General features: G+C 54.0%; 3 protein-coding genes across 3 annotated transcripts; 1 reads left to right on the top strand and 2 right to left on the bottom strand.

The window, feature by feature from the left end:
- Positions 1–2,943: 2,943 nt before the first annotated feature.
- On the bottom strand, positions 2,944–7,004 carry LOC119158479 (embryonic pepsinogen-like). The gene is made up of 9 exons (XM_037410471.1): positions 6,941–7,004; positions 6,434–6,596; positions 6,007–6,124; positions 5,405–5,523; positions 5,083–5,282; positions 4,388–4,501; positions 3,748–3,892; positions 3,390–3,488; positions 2,944–3,193 (listed from the first exon to the last, which is right to left on the bottom strand). Exons 1-9 carry the CDS (start codon positions 6,994–6,996, stop codon positions 3,056–3,058), a joined length of 1,152 nt encoding a protein of 383 aa, XP_037266368.1. The 5' UTR covers positions 6,997–7,004; the 3' UTR covers positions 2,944–3,055.
- A 3,400-nt stretch (positions 7,005–10,404) lies between these two features.
- PROK1 (prokineticin 1) lies at positions 10,405–19,573 on the bottom strand. The gene is made up of 6 exons (XM_037410211.1): positions 19,357–19,573; positions 17,454–17,763; positions 15,371–16,308; positions 13,217–13,342; positions 12,021–12,141; positions 10,405–11,667 (listed from the first exon to the last, which is right to left on the bottom strand). Exons 3-5 carry the CDS (start codon positions 15,440–15,442, stop codon positions 12,022–12,024), a joined length of 318 nt encoding a protein of 105 aa, XP_037266108.1. The 5' UTR covers positions 15,443–16,308; positions 17,454–17,763; positions 19,357–19,573; the 3' UTR covers positions 10,405–11,667; position 12,021.
- Positions 18,536–20,591, top strand: LAMTOR5 (late endosomal/lysosomal adaptor, MAPK and MTOR activator 5). Its single transcript, XM_037410212.1, has 4 exons — positions 18,536–18,670; positions 18,831–18,892; positions 19,580–19,697; positions 20,222–20,591. The coding sequence occupies exons 1-4, from the start codon at positions 18,636–18,638 to the stop codon at positions 20,280–20,282; spliced, it is 276 nt and encodes a 91-aa protein (XP_037266109.1). The 5' UTR covers positions 18,536–18,635; the 3' UTR covers positions 20,283–20,591.
- The last annotated feature ends 548 nt before the right edge of the window (positions 20,592–21,139 follow it).

Genomic DNA, 21,139 nt, shown 5'->3' with positions numbered 1-21,139 from the left:
CTCTCCAGCAGCTCTGCCATGTCACTATTTTTATTTTATAGCTGCTTCTTTCTCCTTTTCCTCTAGAACGCTTGAATTTTTTACAATCTTTTATTTTTTTAGCACTCCCCTCCCCAAACTTCACTCCCAACCTGTCAAAGCTGAAGCCCTTTTGCTCTTTGTTCCTTGGGAAGTCACCACGAGAAACCCTGGGGAAAAGGATTTGGGCTGGGAAATATTCAGCCTGATCAGCTGTGAGCACATCTTTGCTGCTCCTGCTTCCCAGAAAACAGGGACTGAAACGGTGCTGGGGTGGGTGGATGGATGGATGGATGGAAGGATGGATGGATGGAAGGATGGATGGATGGAAGGATGGATGGATGGATAGATGCAAGGATGAACAACCTGATTCTTATGAACTTGTAAACTTTATTCTCAAATAAAAGAATAGATGCGTCAAAGTGTGGCATGCAGAAAATATTATTTGGATACAACTTTTTTTGTTCTTGGCTTTGCGCTGCTCCATGGGAGCCGGTGCCCAGCTGAGAATCGTGTGTGTGGGTTGAGGCATGAGACGTTATAGTTCTCCAGATTTGTGAGCCGAGGACAAACTCCCCAGGGGGTTCCCCAGCAGGTTGGCTTACACCATCCCTTGTGGGAGGCCAGGTCCGAGGGGTGGCCCTGATTTATGCTGGGAGGACGGGGTCAGAGGTCTTAAACCTCTCCATAAATTAGCTTATTTCTGATTCATCCTAAAGCGAAGGAAAACGAGCTATGAATACCCAGTGCCAAGACCCAGCTGGTGCTTGATGAAAACCTGCCAGAAAACCCATTTTCCTGCACAATTTGCAGCTTAGTACCATCCCAAACACAGACCCAAAGCTCAAAGCTCAAGGAAATCCATACAAGGCTCTTCCCAACTGTACTATTCTCGAGTCAAGCCCTAATGAGCCAATCTGTCATGTCCTCTAGCACACAGGCTGAATTCCCACTTGGAATTTTGTACTGCCACCAAAAAAGCTAAAAAGAAGACAAGAAACCTCTTTGCTTTATTAGAAAGATGTCCTGGCTGCTCTTTATCCCTGGAGCAAGCTGGAACCTGTGGGCACGGGTGAAATATTTCCCAGCTAGAAGCATCTCCCTCCTCTATGGAGCTGAAATTTCCAAGGAAGCCCTGGAGCATCCTTTTTGCCACCAGATATTCCTGCGCTTCCCCAAAGCACAGGGGTACAGTTTTGGCACCACAGCCAGGAGATGGCACTCCAGGACAGACATTTCCCTGGATGCAGGCAGTGGCGATGTGTTTCATCCTTTCTTAATTCATGCTTGGAAGCTTTTAGCTGATTTATTTCTTTATTGCATGTGTCAACACAGATGTGGGAAGGGATGCTTTGGCCCTCAAGGATGCTCTCACGGAGGAAGCCCATAGCAGGGGGTTGTTTGGGGGGAGGAATTTTGGCACTGGTGCAGAATAGCCGTGCCAGGAGGGTTTAGGAGCATCGTGGCACGGCATTTGGGCTGTTGGTCCTGCCTGGGGCAAGGACATGGCTTCTCCCATCCCACTCACCCAGAGCACAGCTACAGCCCCTGGGTGCTCCAGGTGGTCCATCCTGGCAAGGGCTGGTCCATGGGCTGCTGGTCCTCAGAGCTACAGTTCCCACTGCATCAGGCTCCTTTCTTCTTGCTCATAACAAGGAGAAAATTCCCGTGATGGAGCTGAGGGAATCCCATCTGCCCAAAATCCGGGCTTGGGTCCCTCCTGGGCACAGGGGGTTTCCACCCACCAGGGCTGAGGGATCTCAGGGAGCTGCAGGGGGATAAATCCCATTTCCACCATCCCATATCATCTGCTCCTTTCTAGGCGGCTCAAAAAGCAACTTCTGCACAGTGAGAGGAAAGAAAAATTAATTTCCAACCCCAATTGCTTGGATCTCTGCTTCCTGTTCCCATCGGGTAAGCAATCTCTGGGTCCCACCGGTGATGGAGCCTCATTTATCAATCAATAATGCAAATAGCCCCTTATCCCTGAGCACAGTGGAGATGAACCAGCAGCAGGGACTCTTGGATCTCTCTCCCAGCCACCTGCTGAGAGCTTCCACTGCAGCTGCTCGAAAGGAGAGAGGCAGGCTCCATTTTTAATGGGGTTTTATATGGATGAAGGTAATTTCCAGAAGGAACCATCCAGACCTTTGAGAGGGAAAATGATCATCAAATAAATATGTTGGGTCTTGAGGTGGGGGGGGTGTTGCACAGCAGTAAAGACTATAATTGAGGACTAGCTGGTGTTCCCAGGCTCTTGGTGACCATCTCACAGCACAGACTGGTTATTGGGAAAGGGGGATTTAATTGAGATTCTTTATGGGGAAACAAAGAAGTCTAACTGGATTGTTCTAAACGATGGAAACTAAAATAAGACATCACCTCTGCACATGTGCAGCTGTGGATGCCGTTCAGTAAAAGCCCCGTGATGGGAGGGCACGCGCTGGGTGAGCACCTTCTTCTGCCCTGCTCTCCTGGATGGTCTGAGGGAAATCTCCAGCCGAGCCCCATCCTCCCACGGGACTCGCTGCCATCAGATGTCTTTGGGCTATCAGACACCACGTAAGGGACATGAGGGTGAACCTTGGGCCCAGGGACGGAGAGCTACTAAGTGACCCACGAGTGCGACATGATTGTGGGTCTGCAGGGATCTGCTCTGATCCTGATCTGCCTCTGGGATGGCGAGTTCATCCTCCCTGGATGGAAATGTGGGTTTCCCAGAATCTCTCACTTGATGTAGCCCCGACAGAAGAGCTGCTCTTGACTCCCTAGGGACCCACCTCTCAGCCCCTGCAGGCTGTGACTCCCAAAAGCCTTAGACTGTGTTGACCAAGTGCTCCTGAGCCACCACGAAGCAGCAAGTGCTGGGCAGCTCCTTCCTAATTCCTGCTGTTTTATCACAAATAAATGGGCAGCCACCAACTCTGAATCATCCACGCTTTATTCATGCATGAGTGAGAGATTCCTCAGGGACCAAAAAAACATGGTTGGTTTGGTTGTGTGATAAAACCAAAGTACCGCTGGCATCGTGGTGGATCTAAATAGCCTTGGCCAGCCCAACACGGTTATTGTCCCGGTCAAAGATGCTGTAGTACACCCTGATGAAGACATCTCCCAAGATCCAGAGATCCCCGGAGGTGTTCTGGAAGCTGCTGATGCAAGGTCCTTGGTCGTTCTGCGTTTGAGCAAGGAAAGGCAAATCGGAGAAATGTGGGCTAGTGTCTTTTCTTGGCAATGCTCTGGAGACCCATGGGCATCCACCCCCTATCTCCCACGGGAACGGGAGAAGCCAAGGCAACCAGAGCCATTGCAGAAAGTAGAAGGACCTCCAGAAAGGCTCCAGAAACCTGGACCACCTGATTCCCCCTTACCTGCTCCGTGTAAGCCAAGGGGGACACAGGATACTGCACCCCATCGATGACAAAGATGACATCAGGCATGGTGGCAATGGAGCTGCAGTTCACGTTGTACTGCAGAGAGCAGGGAAAAGAGGCTCTTAGGTGAGAAACAACATGTTCACAGGCCAAGGAGTGAAGGGGTTTGATTTCACCGGTATAAATTAGAGACTGGGAGTGTCTCACAGTGGTCTCTGTTGGAGGTACCAGAAGAGCAGGGCTGATTTGCCATGAGCAGAGGCACGGTTTCCCCATGCATGGAAGCTCTCAGCACTGGGCTCAGCAGTGCCGGGCTGCCTCCAGGGTGAGCAGAGCAAGCCATGGGTGCTCTTACCTCTCCGTATGTGTCCTGCCTGGCCCCGACTGCCCTCTGGATGTTGCTAATGCTGGAGGGTGGCCCAGCCACCAGGGAAGTGCCGGTGTCAACGATGGCTTGGCAGCCACCACCGCATGCAACCTCCTGGCTGTTGACGATGATGCTGGGAGGACAGACAAAGCACGGGGCTGTTAAATAACCAGCTGGATCTTGGTGATGTTATTGAACTTCTTTGACAGGAGTGAAAGGTGGGTAACCCAGGGTGCTGCCCTTGAGCCTTTTGCTCCTGGGAGGCTGCAACGTCAGCTGGTATCACAGCCCCGATGGCACACATGGGGACTGAAGCACTGAACACAACCCAGCAGCTGGGATCCAACCGAGCCCAACAAAGTGGTGTTTGGACCATGATTTTACTCGGCTCGTCTACAGGAATGTCCCCAAAGAGCACAAGCTTTGTGCAGAGAAGAAGCAGACACAACGTGTCCCCATGTTGGGTGGCAGTTACCAAAGTACTATGGATTTTGGCCCCTTAACCTTCCGCATCACTCAGCCGTGGGGTGTTAGATGCCGGTGGAAAGCCCCTGATGTTGTTGGGTCCAAGGTCTCTTCAGAAACGATGGTTAGAAATGAATGTAGGCCAGCAGAGCTGGTTTGTTACCTGTCCATGGAGATCTGCCAGTAACCTTGGTAAGAGACGGAGATCCAGTTGATGGAGCCGGTGAAATAAGACTCATCGATTCCCCCGAAGATGACCACACTGCCTGTTGTCTCGCTGGATGATGCAGAAAGGAAAAACAGTGCAGGGTTTGCCACGTGTCTTCAGTGCACGCAGCTTAAAACAGCAGGGCTGTGTGTCCCATGGGGCGAGATGCTGCTCGCGATGCCATGGTTGCACCTGCTCCCCTCCTCATTACAGAGCGTCAGTGAGGCAGTGGCAAACAACAGCGTGTGCCAGGTCCTTTGGACCCAGAAAAAAGGAAGAGGGGAGCTATGGTGAAAGTATGTGCCAGGAAACTAGAGCTGCTCCATAGAGTCATTGAGGTTGGAAAAGGCCTTGAAGATCATCAAGTGCAACCGTTAAGCCAGCGCTGCCAAGCCCACCACTAAGCCATGCCCCTAAGCACTGCATCTACACATTTTTTAAACACTTCCAGGGATGGTGACTCCCCAGCAAGCCATAAGTCTGGTGGCCACCTGCTACGAGCCCCCTGTCCTTTGCATGCCATGCACAACACAGAGCCAGAGCCCAATGGCAGCAGTGACAGCAGAGGAGTTGGAGCTACCAGGCAACGCAACGACATGCACGAGATGCATCTGCTGCCTCCCTTGGCCCTTGAGATTCACATGGCTTACCGGGACAGATAGATGGAAAAGACGTTCTCCTCCAGCAACCTCTCATTCACCATGTTATCGAAGACTGGTGTGATCTCATCAGCAGCCAGATTTGGGTAACCCAAACCCAGGATCCCATCAAATGCAACATGGACAAAGAATTGGCCAGGCTCGGTGGTGCTCAAGCCAAAAAGCTGGTCAGTGTCCACCAGAGATGCAACCTAGGGACAGGGAGGGTGCACAGGGAGGTTGTCCTGAGACCTGGATCAGGCACTGCAGTGCTGGCGTTAATCAGGTGGAGAAGACACAAGGGACCCCCCCAAGATGCCATCGTGGCACTCACGCTGACGGTGTCAGAGCCCACGATGCCCTCCATCTTGCCAGTGCCATACTGAATAGTCAGGTTCTGCCCTGTGCTTTTGTACGTGGAGGACACCAATGGGTTAAACATCTTATGGTTTTCTAGAAGGTAAGTGGGAAAACCAGAAATGAAGCCTTTCAGTGAGGCTAAGCCGTAAGGGAAGCATGGGAGGAGGCACCCTGCTGAATTGCTGGTTAGACCTCCGTTTATTATCTTGCTTTCAAGAAAAATTTAGCTGTGAGCATTTGCTGTACATCCCCGCCCCTCCTCCAGCAACCTGCAGGAAATCCCACCACCCCCTTTAGAAAGATGGGGAAACTGAGGCACGGAGCACTAAGCATATCCCATCACCCTGTGGAGTACAACACTGAGCAAGCCCTACACCCCAAACACCCATCTCTCCGGTGCATTGCAGAGATGCTACGGACCCAGCACCAGGGGGCTGCTCGCTGCACTGGCCGGGTGGCCCCCAGTCCCCTGGCCATATCACCCCGTCTTGGGGCTTGATCACACAGTTATAAGCCCAGGGTGTGCTGCTGGACCCGGCTCTGCTGGAATGGGGAGCCCTGCCTGCTCCTACTTACGGCAAGCCAGGCTGGTACAGGAGATGGAGGGAACCCAGAGGTTGGAGGAGCCGGTGTCAAAGACCACAGTGAAGTTCTGCGGTGGGGTGCCGATGGAGATGGTCCCGTAGTACTCCACCTGTGAGGCAGCAGGACCAAGGGTGGCTTTTAAGGCATGAAACCAAATCGGGGGCTTCCCCAGGCTTGCAGCCTTCATGGTCCCCCTCTTCATGGGGACACCCTGATTCTAGGAGAGCTGCTGAGGGGACATCTCAGTGTCCTGGCTCTGCCCAGGGCCACCAGCGTGGGCAAAAAGGGGCAAAGGTTGCGAGCTGAAGGCTTTGGGGTAAAAGGATCTGGATTTGGTCCATGCACAGCACAGATGTGGGGCTGGGCAGCCCACAAATCACCCCAGGGCTGCGCTGCTGGCATCAAAGCCAATACTCACGTCCAGGGTGTTCAGCAGGGGCTCGGTGGCCACTTTGGTCCCGTTGGGAAAAGCATGTGGGAATTTGGTGCCGATGTCGTAGTGGTGACGCTGGAAGAAGCTGTGCAGCAAACCCTTCTCCCTGAGGACCTCTCTCAGCTTCTTCCCCCTTTCCAAGGGCAGCCTGGCACAAGCACCCAGGAAAAAATAAGAGTTAGGCAGGATTTTGTCAGCGTTCGGCACCTTCCATACTGGTGCTGATCCAACAGCAGAAGCACAGCAGGCTCCCCCAAAACTGAGTCGGGGCGATTCCTGCCAAACCTCAAAGCACCTCTAGAAACCAGACCCCCACCTCAGGTACCCCCAGCTCCTCTGCACCCCTGGAACCACTTCCCCAAGCCTCAGCCTTCACCTCTGCTTCCCAAAGCCATTAAAATTCCCAAAGCCACAAAAATAAGCTCCGATTGCTCATTTTCCCCTTTAATTTTGACTCAGGTGGCCCACGAGAGCGACGCGGCGGTGTCTTACCTGGTGACACCCTGGGAGAGGGCAGAGGCAGCGCAGAGAAGCACGAGGAACCGCATGGTGCTGGGGCAGCCGGAGCAAACGCCGGGTGGTTTATATAGCCCCCGCGCCCCCAACCTGCGGTGCCAAGAGCCGCCAGGACCACCGCCCCCCCCCCCCCCACACCCCCTCTGGCAGGCACCCAACCAAGGCAGGTGGCACCCAGGGACCCAAGGACATGGCAAACATCGGCTGGTATCAACACGTCACCTGGCAAGGTGGGGGGGACACTCACACTGTGCTGACCATGTTGCTGTACCCCAAACCCTGTGCTCCCCTCCCTGTATCCCCCCTCCGGACCCTCCATCCTTTAGCACCCCAAATTCTTCATCACAACCAGGCGCTGCCTGTTCATAGGCATCATTTTGGCATCCAAAGCCATCGCAAGCAGCAGTGGGACCCCCCCACCGCCACCCCAAACTGATGGGTGTCTCTCCCTAGCTGGGAACGGGAAGGGGCCCCCGCTGGGTGGCAGGGGGTGTGTAGAAGAAAAAAGAAAATACGCACGTTTTGGTGCTCTGGGACCCACCGTTATCTGCAAAAACCAATTAGTACGGTGGGATGCAAACAGGCTGTGGGAAAGGTGACCCTGCAGCAGGCTGACCCCTCTCCATCTGGTTTGCCCAGCGATACGAGGACCATTAAAACAGGATTAAAACTCCTAATGAGCGCCTCGGTATCGCCTGCCACGATAATGGCTCCAGGCATCAGCTGGCCTTTCGCGGTGTGTGAAGGGGAGAGCACGAGGGACGCGGCGGGCGAAGGACATGGGGCGATGCTGAACGATGCAGGATAAGGATCCTGGTACCCACTCTGTGCTGCTTTAATTTGAGCAGCATCTCCCAAGCCACTACATCTTGTCCAGCCCCCCAGAAAACTTGGTGGCAGCTGCTGGTATCGTGGCAGGAGAGTTTCAGTTGGGTTTCTCTGGCGACAGCATGGAAAAGCCGGCGGATCCTGGTTTTTTGGTCTTTATTGTTGCCACTTTTTAGAAAGGATGCTGCGGGCAGAGCTACTGCATCCCTGTGCCACCAGGGCGGTCTCCGCTGCTGCGGGGGGAAGGTGGGATTCTGTGATGGGGCTGGCTCTTGTGGTGGGGTAAAACAAGAATTAATTGTGATTTTTTTTCGGCAGCAAGAAGGGAACCGGCTAGAATCACCCGATTGCTTTGTGCAGGCGTGGGAAGGGGCTGAGCTGTGGCCACCATAAAGGCAACAAGGTGCAGCACAGTTTGGGCTCAGACCGGAGTTCGAGCTGGATTTGAAATGAGGAAAGCTGGTGGGATGAGCCACAGAAACCACCTCAGGAACAAAAACTTGCTCCAAGCCTCCCCCGAAAGAATAAAAAATATAAATACAAAATATCTAAATTACAAAATAATAAATAGCAAAGAGATAACAGGAATAATATGGATATATAATGCATAATGTGAATAATATGGATATATAATGCATAATGTAAATAATTAAAATTCAAAAGATGAATAATATCTCCTACATTTTTATATAATTATAAATAGATGAAGCTCACAAAGTCCAGCCTTAACCCCGTCATTCCCTAAGCGCCTTCCCGAGGTTGCTCCTGGGGTCCAGGGCACCCTGACGGTCCCTGCAGGAGGGAGGGGTGGGCTGGGAGCACTGGTTTGGGCTTGTGGTGGGTGTGGGGTGGGCTTGCTGGGAAGTGTAGGGGGAAATCAGGACACAGTGGAATGGAAAAGGGAAGGGAAGGGAAGGGAAGGGAAGGGAAGGGAAGGGAAAAGGGAAAAGGGAAAAGGGAAAAGGGAAAAGGGAAAAGGGAAAAGGGAAAAGGGAAGGGAAGGGAAGGGAAGGGAAGGGAAGGGAAGGGAAGGGAAGGGAAGGGAAGGGAAGGGAAGGGAAGGGAAGGGAAGGGAAGGGAAGGGAAGGGAAGGGAAGGGAAGGGAAGGGAAGGGAAGGGAAGGGAAGGGAAGGGAAGGGAAGGGAAGGGAAGGGAAGGGAAGGGGAAGGGAAGGGAAGGGAAGGAGAAAATAAGATAGAGCATAATAGAATAGAAAATAGAAAAGAATATAGAATAGAACAGAAAAAAGAAAGGAAAGGGGAAAGGAAAGGGAAAGCGAAAGGGAAAGGGAAAGGGAAAAGAATAAAGAAAGAAAAAAGAAAGAAAAAAGAAAGAAGAAAATAGAAAAAAGACACGCCCCCCCCCCCCCCCCAAAAAAAAAAAAAAGAATAGTTTCCTGCTGTTTGGGAACCATACGTGCAGTTATGTTGTGTTGACTGTTCGGAGCTGGGACCCCCCGCCAAGGACATGGTGCTGGGTTTGTGACACCGCAGCCACGTCCCAGCCCTCACCGGCTGGTGCCACCGGGCTCGGGTCACCTTGGAGCCAGAACATTAAACAGCCGATGGGGAAACGCACGTGCGGGAGGCCGAGGGGGCACTCGGCAGCGTGCTGGGGGGAGCAGCCCCCCATCCTCCTGATTACGAGCTTGTGTTGACTTTTCCCCAGCCCCGCAGGAGGACGTGAGCTTTTGCTTGGCTGCTTGTGCTTTTTCTCCTGCACAGAGTTTTCCACCTCTGGGGAAAAAAATAAAAGGGGTGGGGTGGGGAAAGGAGCTTTGCTGGGTTTTACTCCCCTAAATGCAATTTTAAAGCAGCTTTAAAGTGTTTTTTCCTGCAGGTAAAACCATGCAGGGCACGTCCCCAGTGGGAGTGGGGAGCAACGGCAGGGACCTGCTCAGGCGGCGCATCCCTCGCCTGGATGCGTACCATGTGAAACCAAGGGGAGCCTGCTCTTGCCATGGGGGTGTCCCTCTGTTTATGCCAGAATCAAGTGATTTTCCACTAAATTGTCACCTCTTGTGGTTGAAAGCCACTGGGAGATTGGTACATCCCCCTGAACTGGGAATTAAGGATGGTAAGAAGCTGTTTAGTGCTTTATTTCCTTTTTGCTGTTGTTTCTGCTGGAAGAAAATCGCTTGCAATGTTTTCCACTGGGAGATGTCTAAAAATTGATGAAGAAAAAAAAAAAAAACCAACAGCCCCTTCTGCACATTTCCAAGCTTGAGGGAAGGCCAGAGGCAGCGAATGAGGTAAGGTAGCTTAACAAAAAAACCCAAACCATGAAACTATATGTATTTTTAACACTATTACAAAATGTTGTGCTTTTTTCCTGAGTTTTCCCCCTTCCCTGTATTGCTTTGGGACCCCTTTCTATTTGGCAACCCACCGCATCCCCAGAGCCCTTCTGCCAGGGTCCCCAGCGCCAAGTGTCGGGAATCACAAACCCCTGCCTGGGCCAGCGCAGCATCCCCGGTGCATCATTACGTGGTAAATAAAAACCAAAACTGTTGTGCAAAAAAACCACCCCAAACCACAAAAAACCTAAGTAATACCAACCTAGTCATTGCTTTGCTTTATTTTCACCAAATCTACAATATTTTGTTGGGGGAGAAACAGGTGTGGGGAGGCTTTTACCCAGCAGCAAACCAAATCTCAGTGGTTTTACTCTCCATGGAAACGCAGCGTCTGCCACAGCCATTGCTTTGGGGTCCTTTGGGGTCTTTAGAAATACAAACAGTTGCTGCTATGGCACCAAAACCCCCCAAAACCCCCCAAACCTACCAAACAGGGAAGATCCCCGAGCACCGGGGGTGCCACAGCTCCCAGCACTGAACCCCAGGGGCTTCCCGGGACTGGCTCGGCACATTCAAACCCCCAAAATCAGCTTTCTGTTGTAGCACTGCTTCTGCCTGACAGGACCCCATTCGGGGGGGTTTTAGGTGTTTGGGGTTCCCCCCCCCCCCCCCCCCCCCCCCCCCCCCCCCCCGTAAATGCTGATAAGTCTTCTTTTTTCTTTTCTTTATTTCTTTTTATTCATTATTGCCGGGGGTCGCTGTAGGAAGCAGGATTGATGCTCAAGTATACACATTTTTTCCACAATATGTTTCCAAGAGGGGAACAGAAAGCACGTGTCGGAGAGAACTTTTAGGGCATTTAATTAACTTTAATATCCTATTCCCCACTCAAATTCAACTGATATGAAGAGAAACTCCCAACCCTCATACGGTGCCTAAACCTCAGGCAGATGCTGAGGCTGGAAAACATTTTCCAACATCCCAAAGTTCCACATCTGGCACAACACGGCTCCAGCCAGCCCCGCTTCAGCCTCTGCCAAACACATGGCATTGCTCAAATTCTAGGGAAATCCCTTCCCTAATTCCCCATCGCTACTTGATATTAATTTCTTTTAATTGCAGCCTAGATTAGATCATCCATCACCAGCTTGAAGAGCTGCTTCCAGGGAAGAAATATGCTGATAAGACACAACCGGGCGATATCACAATGGGAATTACCATGACAGAAATGCTTTATCCCGTAGGAATCGCAGGGGAGTTGAAGCAGCTCAGAGGATGCAGGGGGGTTGTGGAGGATTCAGCTCTGGGTTACTTTGGGCAGAAGCTGAAGTTTTGCTTGGTGACCCAAACGCTCAAACTCCCCACAAAATGAAGTTTCTGCCCCTCTTGACTTGTGTTTTTCCTAGCGCACAACTGAAAGTGTCAAAATAATTCAAGTCAGGTCTCCACCGCCCCTGCGCCGTCCTGCAGACGCTTTGGCAGATGAAACGATGCTGATCAGCTTCACGTCCCAAATTTGATCATGCACCCGGATAAAAGCCACGGAGGAAGCTCTTGGCTGCCGGGTGCTCAGGTTTTACTGTATAAAATAAAGGGGGGAGGTGAACACTAGCTGACAGCATCCATTACATGCAGACAACATCTTGTGAAAGGGGTTTTGGAGGCCACAGATATTTGCCATACGCACTCTGCACAGGATGCTGGAGCCGGGTCCTGCTCCGAGCTGGGGCAGAGCTTTGCTAAGCTCCATGTCAGAGCAGCTTGGCCTGACCGTGCCTCAGTTTCCCCATAGAACATACAGCTCATAACAACACTGTCTACCTTGGAAAAGCACTTTTAAGATTGCCTGGTGCTATGTGGGCACCCGGTGGCCATAGGAGAGGGCAAGAAAGGAGTGCTGGGAGCTCATGGATGGAAAGTTGGGAGCATCACCCTAAAAATCGATGTTCTTGAAGTCGGCAGAGCAGCGGTAGCGGCTGTCGAGGAACCTGGCGCATATGAAGTTGGGTAAACACGGGCAGGTGTGGTGCTGACGCTTCCCGAAGAAAGGGACCTGCGGAGACATGTGGCAGAGACGAGGATGTCAGGGCTCTGCCGCAACCAAAAAATTATGAGATGGGATCAAAGCCCTGAGAAAATCTCCGGCTATTCCCAGGTTTAATGGTGATACGCCTGAAATTAATTTTTGATCCCTCTCAAGCCCTTCGCTCCTTCTCTGTGTGGGCAGAAGGTGCAGCATCACTAAATCTTGCTCCCGCTGCATAAAATCAATATGGGAGCACGGAGTGGGATGCTGCCCCCGAGGCCGGGATGTTGCTGCTAAATCCTCACGGAGGAGGGATCGCAGCAGTGTCACGGTTGGGAGTAATCCCAGCGCGCAGGGGGTCTTATCGGGCAGAAATCACGGGGCTGGGGCAGCTCTGTGGCATTAACGCAGCTTTTCCTCGCTTGGCAGAGCGTTTATGGCTCCGTTTGGAGCGGTGTGACATCACGCACTTTTCTTTAAATGCATGGGCCAGGCAGCTCGGTCCCAGCGCTGGGTCAAGGTCCGCAGCACCCACAGGGCGTCCCGAGGATTTTGTAAAAAAGAGCCTGTAGTGATAGGGCAAGAGGAATGGATTTGAGCTGACAGAGGGTCGGTTTAGACGAGATATTGGGAAGAAATTGTTTACTGTGAGGGTGGCGAGGCGCTGGCACAGGGTGCCCCGAGCAGCTGTGGGTGCCTCATCCTTGAAGTTCAAGGCCAGGCTGGACGGGGCTCGGAGCAACCTGGGCTGGTGGCAGCTGTCCCTGCCCTGGGCAGGGGGTGGAACTGGATGGTGTTTCGGGTCCCTTCCAACCCGAACCGTTCTGTGATTCCCTATGGGATTTAGGGTAGTGTGGACAGCCAGGGGGTTGCTCAAAATATTTTAGAGGCTGGAACCAGCTGCCACTGGTGCACTGGCGCACGTGGACCACCACGACACTGCCTGGACCCTCATCCCAAATCCACCCCAGCCCCCCGACACTGCCCCCCTTCTCCATCCCAGAGCTTTAATGGAGCTTTTCTCCCATGCGAGGAGCTCGGTGCCCTTTGCCTGGTCCTCGCCCCCCATCCCAGCCCCACTGGGCATCCCCCCCCCCAGTACCTTGTGACTGAAGGGGTGGCACTCGTCCCCCTCCTGCCCCAGGGGGGTGCACATCCGCAGCCCCCGCAGCCAGAGGCTGACGGCACAGCAGGTCCCACTGCCGCACTGGGGGTCCCGCTCGCAGGCCTGGGGAGAGGGACCACGGTGGGTTAGTGAGACCACCCGGGAAAGCATCGCTACCCCTCTTCTGGAGGGGGGGCAGTGGGGAAACCAGCCCGCACCAAGCTGGTTTCAAGCAGTTACAAGCTGCTGCGTGAAACCCCGGAGTGGGGATTTAAGGGAGGGGGATTTGCTGTTCCCAGCTCTCCCATTTGGGGTTTGGAGCAGGGCACAGGTTGGGTTGGGGGTGCTGGGGTTTGCAGGAGGTGGGGGGAAATCAGGAAAAGTTTGCAGCTGCCCAAGTGCCAAGTCAGAGCAGTGGCAGGGAGGGATAAACTCACTGACTGGACCCCCCCCTTGCATACACGTCGCCCTTCTGAGCCTGCAAAACCTGCTGAATAACGCAGGTGCCCAGTGCTGGGGGGGGTATTAGCAGGGAGCAGGGTAACGCCAACAGCTCAGCCTCTCCCACCCAGGGAGGCGGCAAATGGAAAACGGTCACCTCTTCCCCCGGGATGGGGAAACTGAGGCACGGGTGGCACTGCTGCACCAGCTCACCACCACACCTGGAAGCCCCTGAGGGTGCTGAGGAGAGGCAGCCGGGGGCATCCCAAGCACCAAGCAGGTCCTATCCTGCCCCCCCGGCTCTGTTGGGCAACACCAGAGCAGCTCATCGCACCCCCAACCCCTTCTCTGACCCATTTTCCTGACGTCGGGTTGGTAGCATAAGAAGAATCAATGTGACTCACCCAACCCCCCTGGGGTTACCCCCTGCTTGGGGTACCTCGCTCCCAGGAGCTCCCCGCCCTAAATCCATTGCTCGAAATTGCAGCTGGGGAAAAAAATCAATGGATAGAGCACAATCTTGGGGTGCAGCTCTCTCACAGGGGGGCAATAAGGGGATTTTTGCAGAATCCTCCCTGTCCTGAAGGGAACCTGATTCTGCTTAAGCATCCAAAGTACCTCGTAACACCCAAATACCATTAAAAACCAGATCTCAGCGATGATGGACCCTCACCTGCAAATGCTGGGGGGGGGGGGGGGGGGGGGCGGGGCGGATGGGGGCTACAGGCAGCCAGGGAGCTGCACATCCCACCGCTCTCCTCTGGTTATGCAAAATGAGTCACTGAAGCCCTGGGAATAATTTCAAGAGCTGCTGGATCTATCGGGCTGTGGCTCCCCCCGACCTGGTGTATGTAGAGGTTGGGGGGACTGGGGGGGGGACGGGACATCCAGCCAAAAATGTCATGGGCTTGAAAGAAATAGGTCTGACTATAAGGGTGCCTGGGAAAAAGAGAAGTCAAGAGCCAGCCGAAGTCAACCACTAAATTTCCATCGGCTGGGAAAAGCTGGGAGGCAGAGAGGCACCCGGGAGGCGAATGCTTCGCCTTGGTTTTAACCAGAACATTTTTTTCACTGCCAGGGGAAAAAAGGGGGAGGTTTGGCCAAGCTCAGCTCTGCTGAAAGCAGCATCTGGATTCCTGAAGCACCACAAACGCCTGATTCTGTCCCCCAAACTCACTGCTCCTCTTGCTTTTAGCATCACTCTTGGTCCAGCACCTGCTCAGCAGCACCGAGCTCCTGGCCACACCAAGCCCCAAGAGCCCACTAACACAGCAGGGTAAAGCACCGTACCTGTCCTTTGCATTCCAAAGTTCCCCCCCTCTTTTAATAATTTCTCTTAATTTGGGAGGGAGAAAGACAACCTGGGGTGCTCAAGCCCTTGTCCCAACTGGGAACACGCTCTGGGGGATGCCCATTATGCCCATAAGATACATTTTTTTCCCCTGCTGGAAAACTTCCTAAAATCCCTTGTTTCCCTGACACGGTGCTAGAAGAGAAGCAGGAGGAGCAGCCCACCCATACGACTTCACACTCACGTGAGCTGGGGCTGGCTGCGGGATCAGCATCCACACATCTGAAAAATAAGTAAAAAACTGGGGGGAAAAAAAAACAACCAAAGCCAACAGCGAAAGGGACCGATTCCTGCTTTATTTACCCCAACAACATAAAAATAAATAAACCTGCCAGGCTGGGGATGGAGCTGGCACTTACCCCGGTGATAATGGCGCAGGGGCAGGAGGTGAGGAGCAGGAGCAAGCAGAGGGTGTGCAGGAGCCAGCCCATGGTGCCACTGCGCTCTGCCGCAGCCCCGCGCCGCCCGCCCTATATAGCCCCTTCCAGCTCCGCCACCGTGGGGTCTGATGGGTTTTCCCCCTCCCCGATGATCTCAGAATAAACAGACGAGACGTGAATCTCTAATGGTATAAAAGAAATATTAATAAACCACATAGGAAAGGGAAAAAAAACACCCCACACCACCCGCACCCGCGTCCCAGGGTTATTTTTCAGCTAAGCCAACACAGCTGGATTTTCCAACTACACCTCTATATCCATATTTATCCTTGACGGGCGTACTTAAGAATTGAATTAAGAATTTGTGATTATTTAGCTAAAAGAAAACACAGGAATAAACTTAGCCTGCTACTTCTCGGCTCGTAAGAGCACAATGTGCAATAATGTGGCTCTGTGATAAATATCCTGTAGAAACTGAGACTTGGCTGCATTTATTTGGGAGAATAAAAGGCGGCAGAGAGGGGATAATATCTTTTTCAGTAATGAGGGTGTGTTTGAATCTGAATATAATGTGTAAATCTGTTGATTTATGGTTTGAAGTATATCCCCCATACCTCAAACTGCATTTGGTGCATCTCCTGGGAGCGCAAGGGAATAAGACCAGGGATTGCTAAAGTGGCTAAAAAGGTAGGAAAAGCTAGAAATACTGGCTTCTTCTTTAATTTGTACATCCTGAGGGGATGCGAGGGACAACATCCCAATGTGCTCGGGGATGGGGGGCCTCGACAAAAACACCCACTGGCCCCCACGGCCGCATCCATCAGGTGAGAGAGAAGCAAGAAACCCCTGAGCATCTGTGACGCTGGGGCTGTTCGCCACCCGCTGCCTCATCCCGTGCAGTGCCTTTGGGAGTCCAGCTATAAAAAAATAAAACTAATTAAAAAGTTAAATACCTTCCGTGGCCAGTGCATGGTCCTGGGCTCCCTGGATTTTTCTGGGACTCCCTGGACCAAGCTCCCAGCACCTGCAAGCAGAGACCATGGCTAAGACGCTTTGCACAACAAGGGCAGGAAATAAAACTCCATTTTTTGTTCCCAAAAATAAAGCTGGGTTTGCAATTCTGACCCAGAAAGATGGATTTTTCCAGCCCTGGATAGCTAGGTAGATTGCTATCATCCCCATCACGTCAGGGCTCCTCACCAGCATTATGAATTTAGTCCTTCCTGGCTTTTCCCATCAGGAATAAACATCCCCAAGTCTGATTTTGGGGCTAATTCATGCCTGACTGGGTCCATGGGGACAAATTAGGGGCCAGGAGCAGCTGGGGGGGCTTAGCCCCAGGGGGGAAACATGGCCCGAGGTGATGGGCTGGGATTTGAAATATGGGTTTGATCAAAGCCCCGCGGTTTAATCAGACTTTTGTGTTCAATTTTTTTGGTAAAGTATCAGCCTGGTGCTAAATCATCTATTTAATTAGTTAAAAATAGCCCCGGCATTTCCCTGCCCGGAGAGCAGCACTTCTTTTGATGTGGCAGCTGTTCTGCTGCTTCGCTGAAGTCTCCTCTACCTGGGCTTGAATTAATTAATCCCAACTCTCCCCAAAATCCCTGTTTCCAGAAATCCTGCAGCCGGGAACGGTTCAGGAGAGGTTGTTGCAGAGAAGTTTCCTTGTGGAGGTGCTGATGCGACAGGGAGGATGCAGCCCCCGTCCTCCATAGAGGTCCTGCATTGCTTCCTAGGGCCGGGTTGGGGGGCGGGGGGGATGGGCGGAATTCCACAAAAAAAAGGCAATATAAATCCAAGCTATCCCAGTGTGATAGGATGCAGTGGGGAGCGCCGGGGCAGTCAGGGTCAGATGCTGCCTGGGAGAGCTCCCAGCTCAAGGAAGAAGAAAAATAAAATAGAAAATAAAAAATCCTGCTGCACTTCACTTCGCCCATCAATAATATTTTAATTTTTGGACCTGACAAGCCAAGATCTATCACCAGGCGCAGTCGGGAACAGCTTCAGCCGGTACCTTATTAGCGCCGCAGAGCTTCGCCATGTACCCACCATAAATTACCTCCCACTCCCGCTGGCAGCGGAGCTCGGGTTTGGGGGGGCTCCTGGCACAGATGCCGGGCTGAGCCTCGCTTTTAGCACCTCTCTGCCCCATGGGAACAGGATGGAGGTCCTGACCCCCCAACACCATATGCACGAATCCAGCGTGGTCCTTCTCGCTGCAAACATTGGGCTCCAGCCCGTGTCCCCGCATCCCCCAGCCTGCATCCCTCGGCGTGGTCCAGCTGTGAGGGGATGCTCTGGCTGTGGGGTGGGGGTTGCTGTTAAAACACCCCTTGAATTTCATCTTGCCATGCAAATGCTGAGTGGTGCTGGGTGGGGGGGAGGGAAATAGAAATAAAAAGTTGAAAGGTGGGGGAAAAAAAACCAAGTAAGAGCACCGATTGTGCCGCCTGCCCTGCAGGGGGGCAGGGGCTGGGTTTGCTCTCTGAGGGTACCAGGCCCTGTCCTGCATGCACCCCCCCGCGAGGGCACCAGGCCTTGCCCTGCATGAGCCCCCCTCTCTGTGGGCACCAGGCCTCGTCCTGCACACACCCCCCCCTCTCTTTGTGGGCATCAGGCCTTGTTCTGCAAGGGCCTCCCCCATTTTTGAGGGCATCAGGCCTTGTTCTGCATGGCCCCCCCTTTCTGAGAGCACCAGGCCTTGTCCTGCATGCCCCCCCCCTTTTTGAGGACACCAGGCCTCGTCCTGCATGCCCCCCCCCTCCCATCTTTATGGGCATCAGGCCTTGTTCTGCAAGGGCCCCCCCCCTTCTTTTTGTGGGCATCAGGCCTTGTTCTGCATGCCCCCCCCCCCCTTTTTGAGAGCACCAGGCCTTGCCCTGCATGCCCCCCCCCCTTTTTGAAGGCACCAGGCCTCATCCTGCATGCCCCCCCGGCCCCTTGTGGGCATCAGGCCTTGTTCTGCAAGGGCCCCCCCTCTCTGGGGGCACCAGGCCTTGCCCTGCATGGCCCCCCAGGATTAGGGGTGGTGTGTGTGAGCCTGCAGCGGCTGCCCCATGGCAGGGAGCCCCGGGGGGCTGCCGGAGGGACGGGGGCCGTTCGGGGCGCCCCCCCCCCTCAGGGCGCCTTCGCGCAGCGAGGCCTTTTGGCCCTGCGGAGCCGCCGCCCGCGCGTCACGTGGGCGAAGCCGCTGCCAGGAGCGGCCGCGCAGGGCGGAAGTGGGGGCGCGGGGCCCGGCGGCATGGAGGGGACGCTGGAGCAGCACCTGGAGGACACGTACGGACACGGGGCGGGCCGGGACGGGACACGGGGGGCCGGGACAGGGCTGGCCGTGCGCCCCCAGGGCCGTGGGGGTGGCGCTGGGCCGGCCCGAGGCCTGGCGGCGGAGGGGGGGCCCGGCCCTGACCGCCGCTGTCTCTCCCTGCCCCCCCCGCAGCATGAAGAGCCCGGCCGTGGTGGGCGTCCTCTGCACCGACTCGCAGGGGCTCAACCTGGGCTGTGAGTAACCGAGCGCCGCCGGGGGTGGGGGCACGGGGGGCTGCCACACTGGAGACCCCTAGCCGGAGGGCACCGGGCCCTGTCCTACTCGACCCCTCCCTGTTTGGGGGGTACCAGGTCTCGTCCTGCATGGCCCCCTCCCCCTCTTTGAGGGCACCAGGCCTTATCCTCCATGGCTCCCCCCTCTCTGAGGGCACCAGGCCATGTTCTGCAAGGGCCCCCCCCCCTTTTTGAGGGCACCAGGCCTTGCCTTGCATGGGCCCTCCTCTCTTTGTGGGCACCAGGCCTTGCCCTTCATGGCCCGCCCCCCCCCCCCCCTCTCTGAGGGCACCAGGCCTTGCCCTGCATGGGGGCCCCCCTCTCTGAGGGCCCCCCTCTCTGAGGGCACCAGCCCCTGCTCTACTGTACTTTTCCCTCCCCTGCCCTGCCACCTTTGGGTGTCCCCAGGCCCCCCCAGCACCCACCTGCCCCAGGGTGCTTGGCTTTCCCCACACACCAGAGGAAAGCTGAGCCACCTCTCCCTGCCACTGGAATTCAGGCTTTTTGGTGTTTGAGGGCAACAGTCTGTGGAGACCCTGCATCAGCCCACGGGGGAGGCAAAGGGGCGCAGGCAGGAGCAGCCCCCCTTGGTCCTGAGGGGGGGCTATGCTGTCATGGCACGCGTGGCTTGTCTCCCACCTCTCACAGGCCGAGGAACCCTCTCGGATGAGCATGCTGGCATCATCTCCGTCCTCGCCCAGCAGGCAGCCAAGCTCACCTCCGACCCGACTGATACGCCCGTGGTGTGCCTGGAGTCAGACAGCGGGTGAGTTTCAAGCCTGGGGGTGTTACTTTTCCCCCTGTTTGCCTTCACCCCTCCCCTTCCCTCCCTGGGGTCCTCCTCAGAGTCGGATCCCTAGAGCAGCGGTCCTCATCTTGGGTTAAACTGGCAGCCGTGGAGGAAGCCCCATCTCTGAAGCCACAGGGGGGACGGCAGTCACTTCGACAGGCATGTGAATCATTAGATTAGTGGGACCTCAAGAAGCAGGAACTGTAAAAGCAGAAGGAAACCTTTCAGGGCAGGGTGGTTACTGCAGCTCTGTACTTCCTCCACGTTTGGGGTCCCTACAGATAATAAATCCCATGCTGTAGTCAGCCAGTGTGGTGGGCAGAGTCTTCTCTAGCACCGTTCGTGGGAGGGGGCGGGAGAGATGCAGCAACCGACAGGTCTAGCACAGAGCTGGGGGTTGCTGCGGCCACTGAATGGTACCCTGCCCAGTTCCCCACCCCCATCAGCTCCTCCTCAGCACAGCTGGCCCCTCAACTGCCTCAGCACTTTTCTTGTTCTAGGAATATCATGATCCAGAAGCATGACAGCATCACTGTAGCAGTGCACAAGCTGGCATCCTGACCCTCGGGAACCTGTGCAGCACTCCACTCCCACCTCCGGCCCAGCTCCTCCTCACTGGACAACCACTTTCCTCTGCTGCTCCAGCGCAGAATGTGCTTGTAGTACCAAACCTGGGCTGATGGCTCTCCCTCTCCACTTAACAGCTTCTGTGCAGCTATCGGGCTCTCCAACTCACATTTTAGTACTTGTGCTGGTGAGGGTGAAGTGTGGGTCACTCACCAAGCGTGTGTAATCATCAGATACTACAAGGTGTATGTGTGGTGTGGCCTTATTTGTTGGAGAAATCAATAAATGACCTGCAAAAACACATCTTTGCTTCTCTTTGCTCCAGTGTGAAAACTGTGCTCGTTGCTTTGCCTTGTTTCCAAAGCCAGGCAAGGCAGCTTCTCCCAGTCGCTTCCTCATTAGCATTTCTCATGAGGAATATTGCACAAAAATTTGAATTAATGGAGGCTCCTCCAGTAGAAAAGGTAGACTTTCTGAGGAATTTCTCCTAGGAAACGTTTACCCTCCTCTAGTTAAACGTTCTGTGTGAGAGTTACTTGCTTACTACACCCTGGATTGAAGTTCAAACCTATACATGCTGGCCTGCCCCCTCCCTCTGTGAACTGTAAATGAGTGTTGACAACATCCTCACAAATCCAGGCCTCTCTCCCTCTTACAGATTTGAGCATTTCAAATGTTGTAGGGAAACAACCCTGCAAAAAGGCTTTCCCTTTGAAAAAATGCTGCACTCGAATTCTTCCTGTGTGTAAGGGAATAAAAAGGAGCTAGCCTGCAGCTGTCCTCACACGTGGAAGGGAAGCTTCACAGCGGAGCATGAGCTAAAAAGTTGGGCTGGGTCAGAGATAAAACAT

This window comes from Falco rusticolus, chromosome 17 (assembly GCF_015220075.1).
Source record: "Falco rusticolus isolate bFalRus1 chromosome 17, bFalRus1.pri, whole genome shotgun sequence".
Taxonomy (NCBI): domain Eukaryota; kingdom Metazoa; phylum Chordata; class Aves; order Falconiformes; family Falconidae; genus Falco; species Falco rusticolus.
This window is presented reverse-complemented; position numbering and strand designations above follow the sequence as displayed.

Bases quoted from the DNA above. Each gene is read 5' to 3' on its own strand.
- LOC119158479 (XM_037410471.1), bottom strand. From the start codon at position 6,996: ATGCGGTTCCTCGTGCTTCTCTGCGCTGCCTCTGCCCTCTCCCAGGGT. The intron at 6,125-6,433 runs GTGAGTATTGGC...GCTGCCTCACAG, and splicing joins CCCTGCTGAACACCCTGGAC to GTGGAGTACTACGGGACCAT. The intron at 3,893-4,387 runs GTAACAAACCAG...CTGTCCTCCCAG, and splicing joins TGGCAGATCTCCATGGACAG to CATCATCGTCAACAGCCAGG.
- PROK1 (XM_037410211.1), bottom strand. From the start codon at position 15,442: ATGGGCTGGCTCCTGCACACCCTCTGCTTGCTCCTGCTCCTCACCTCC. The intron at 13,343-15,370 runs GTAAGTGCCAGC...CCCTCTCCCCAG, and splicing joins CCTGCGCCATTATCACCGGG to GCCTGCGAGCGGGACCCCCA. The intron at 12,142-13,216 runs GTACTGGGGGGG...ATGTCTCCGCAG, and splicing joins GCCACCCCTTCAGTCACAAG to GTCCCTTTCTTCGGGAAGCG.
- LAMTOR5 (XM_037410212.1), top strand. From the start codon at position 18,636: ATGGAGGGGACGCTGGAGCAGCACCTGGAGGACAC. The intron at 18,893-19,579 runs GTGAGTAACCGA...CACCTCTCACAG, and splicing joins GCAGGGGCTCAACCTGGGCT to GCCGAGGAACCCTCTCGGAT. The intron at 19,698-20,221 runs GTGAGTTTCAAG...TTCTTGTTCTAG, and splicing joins TGCCTGGAGTCAGACAGCGG to GAATATCATGATCCAGAAGC.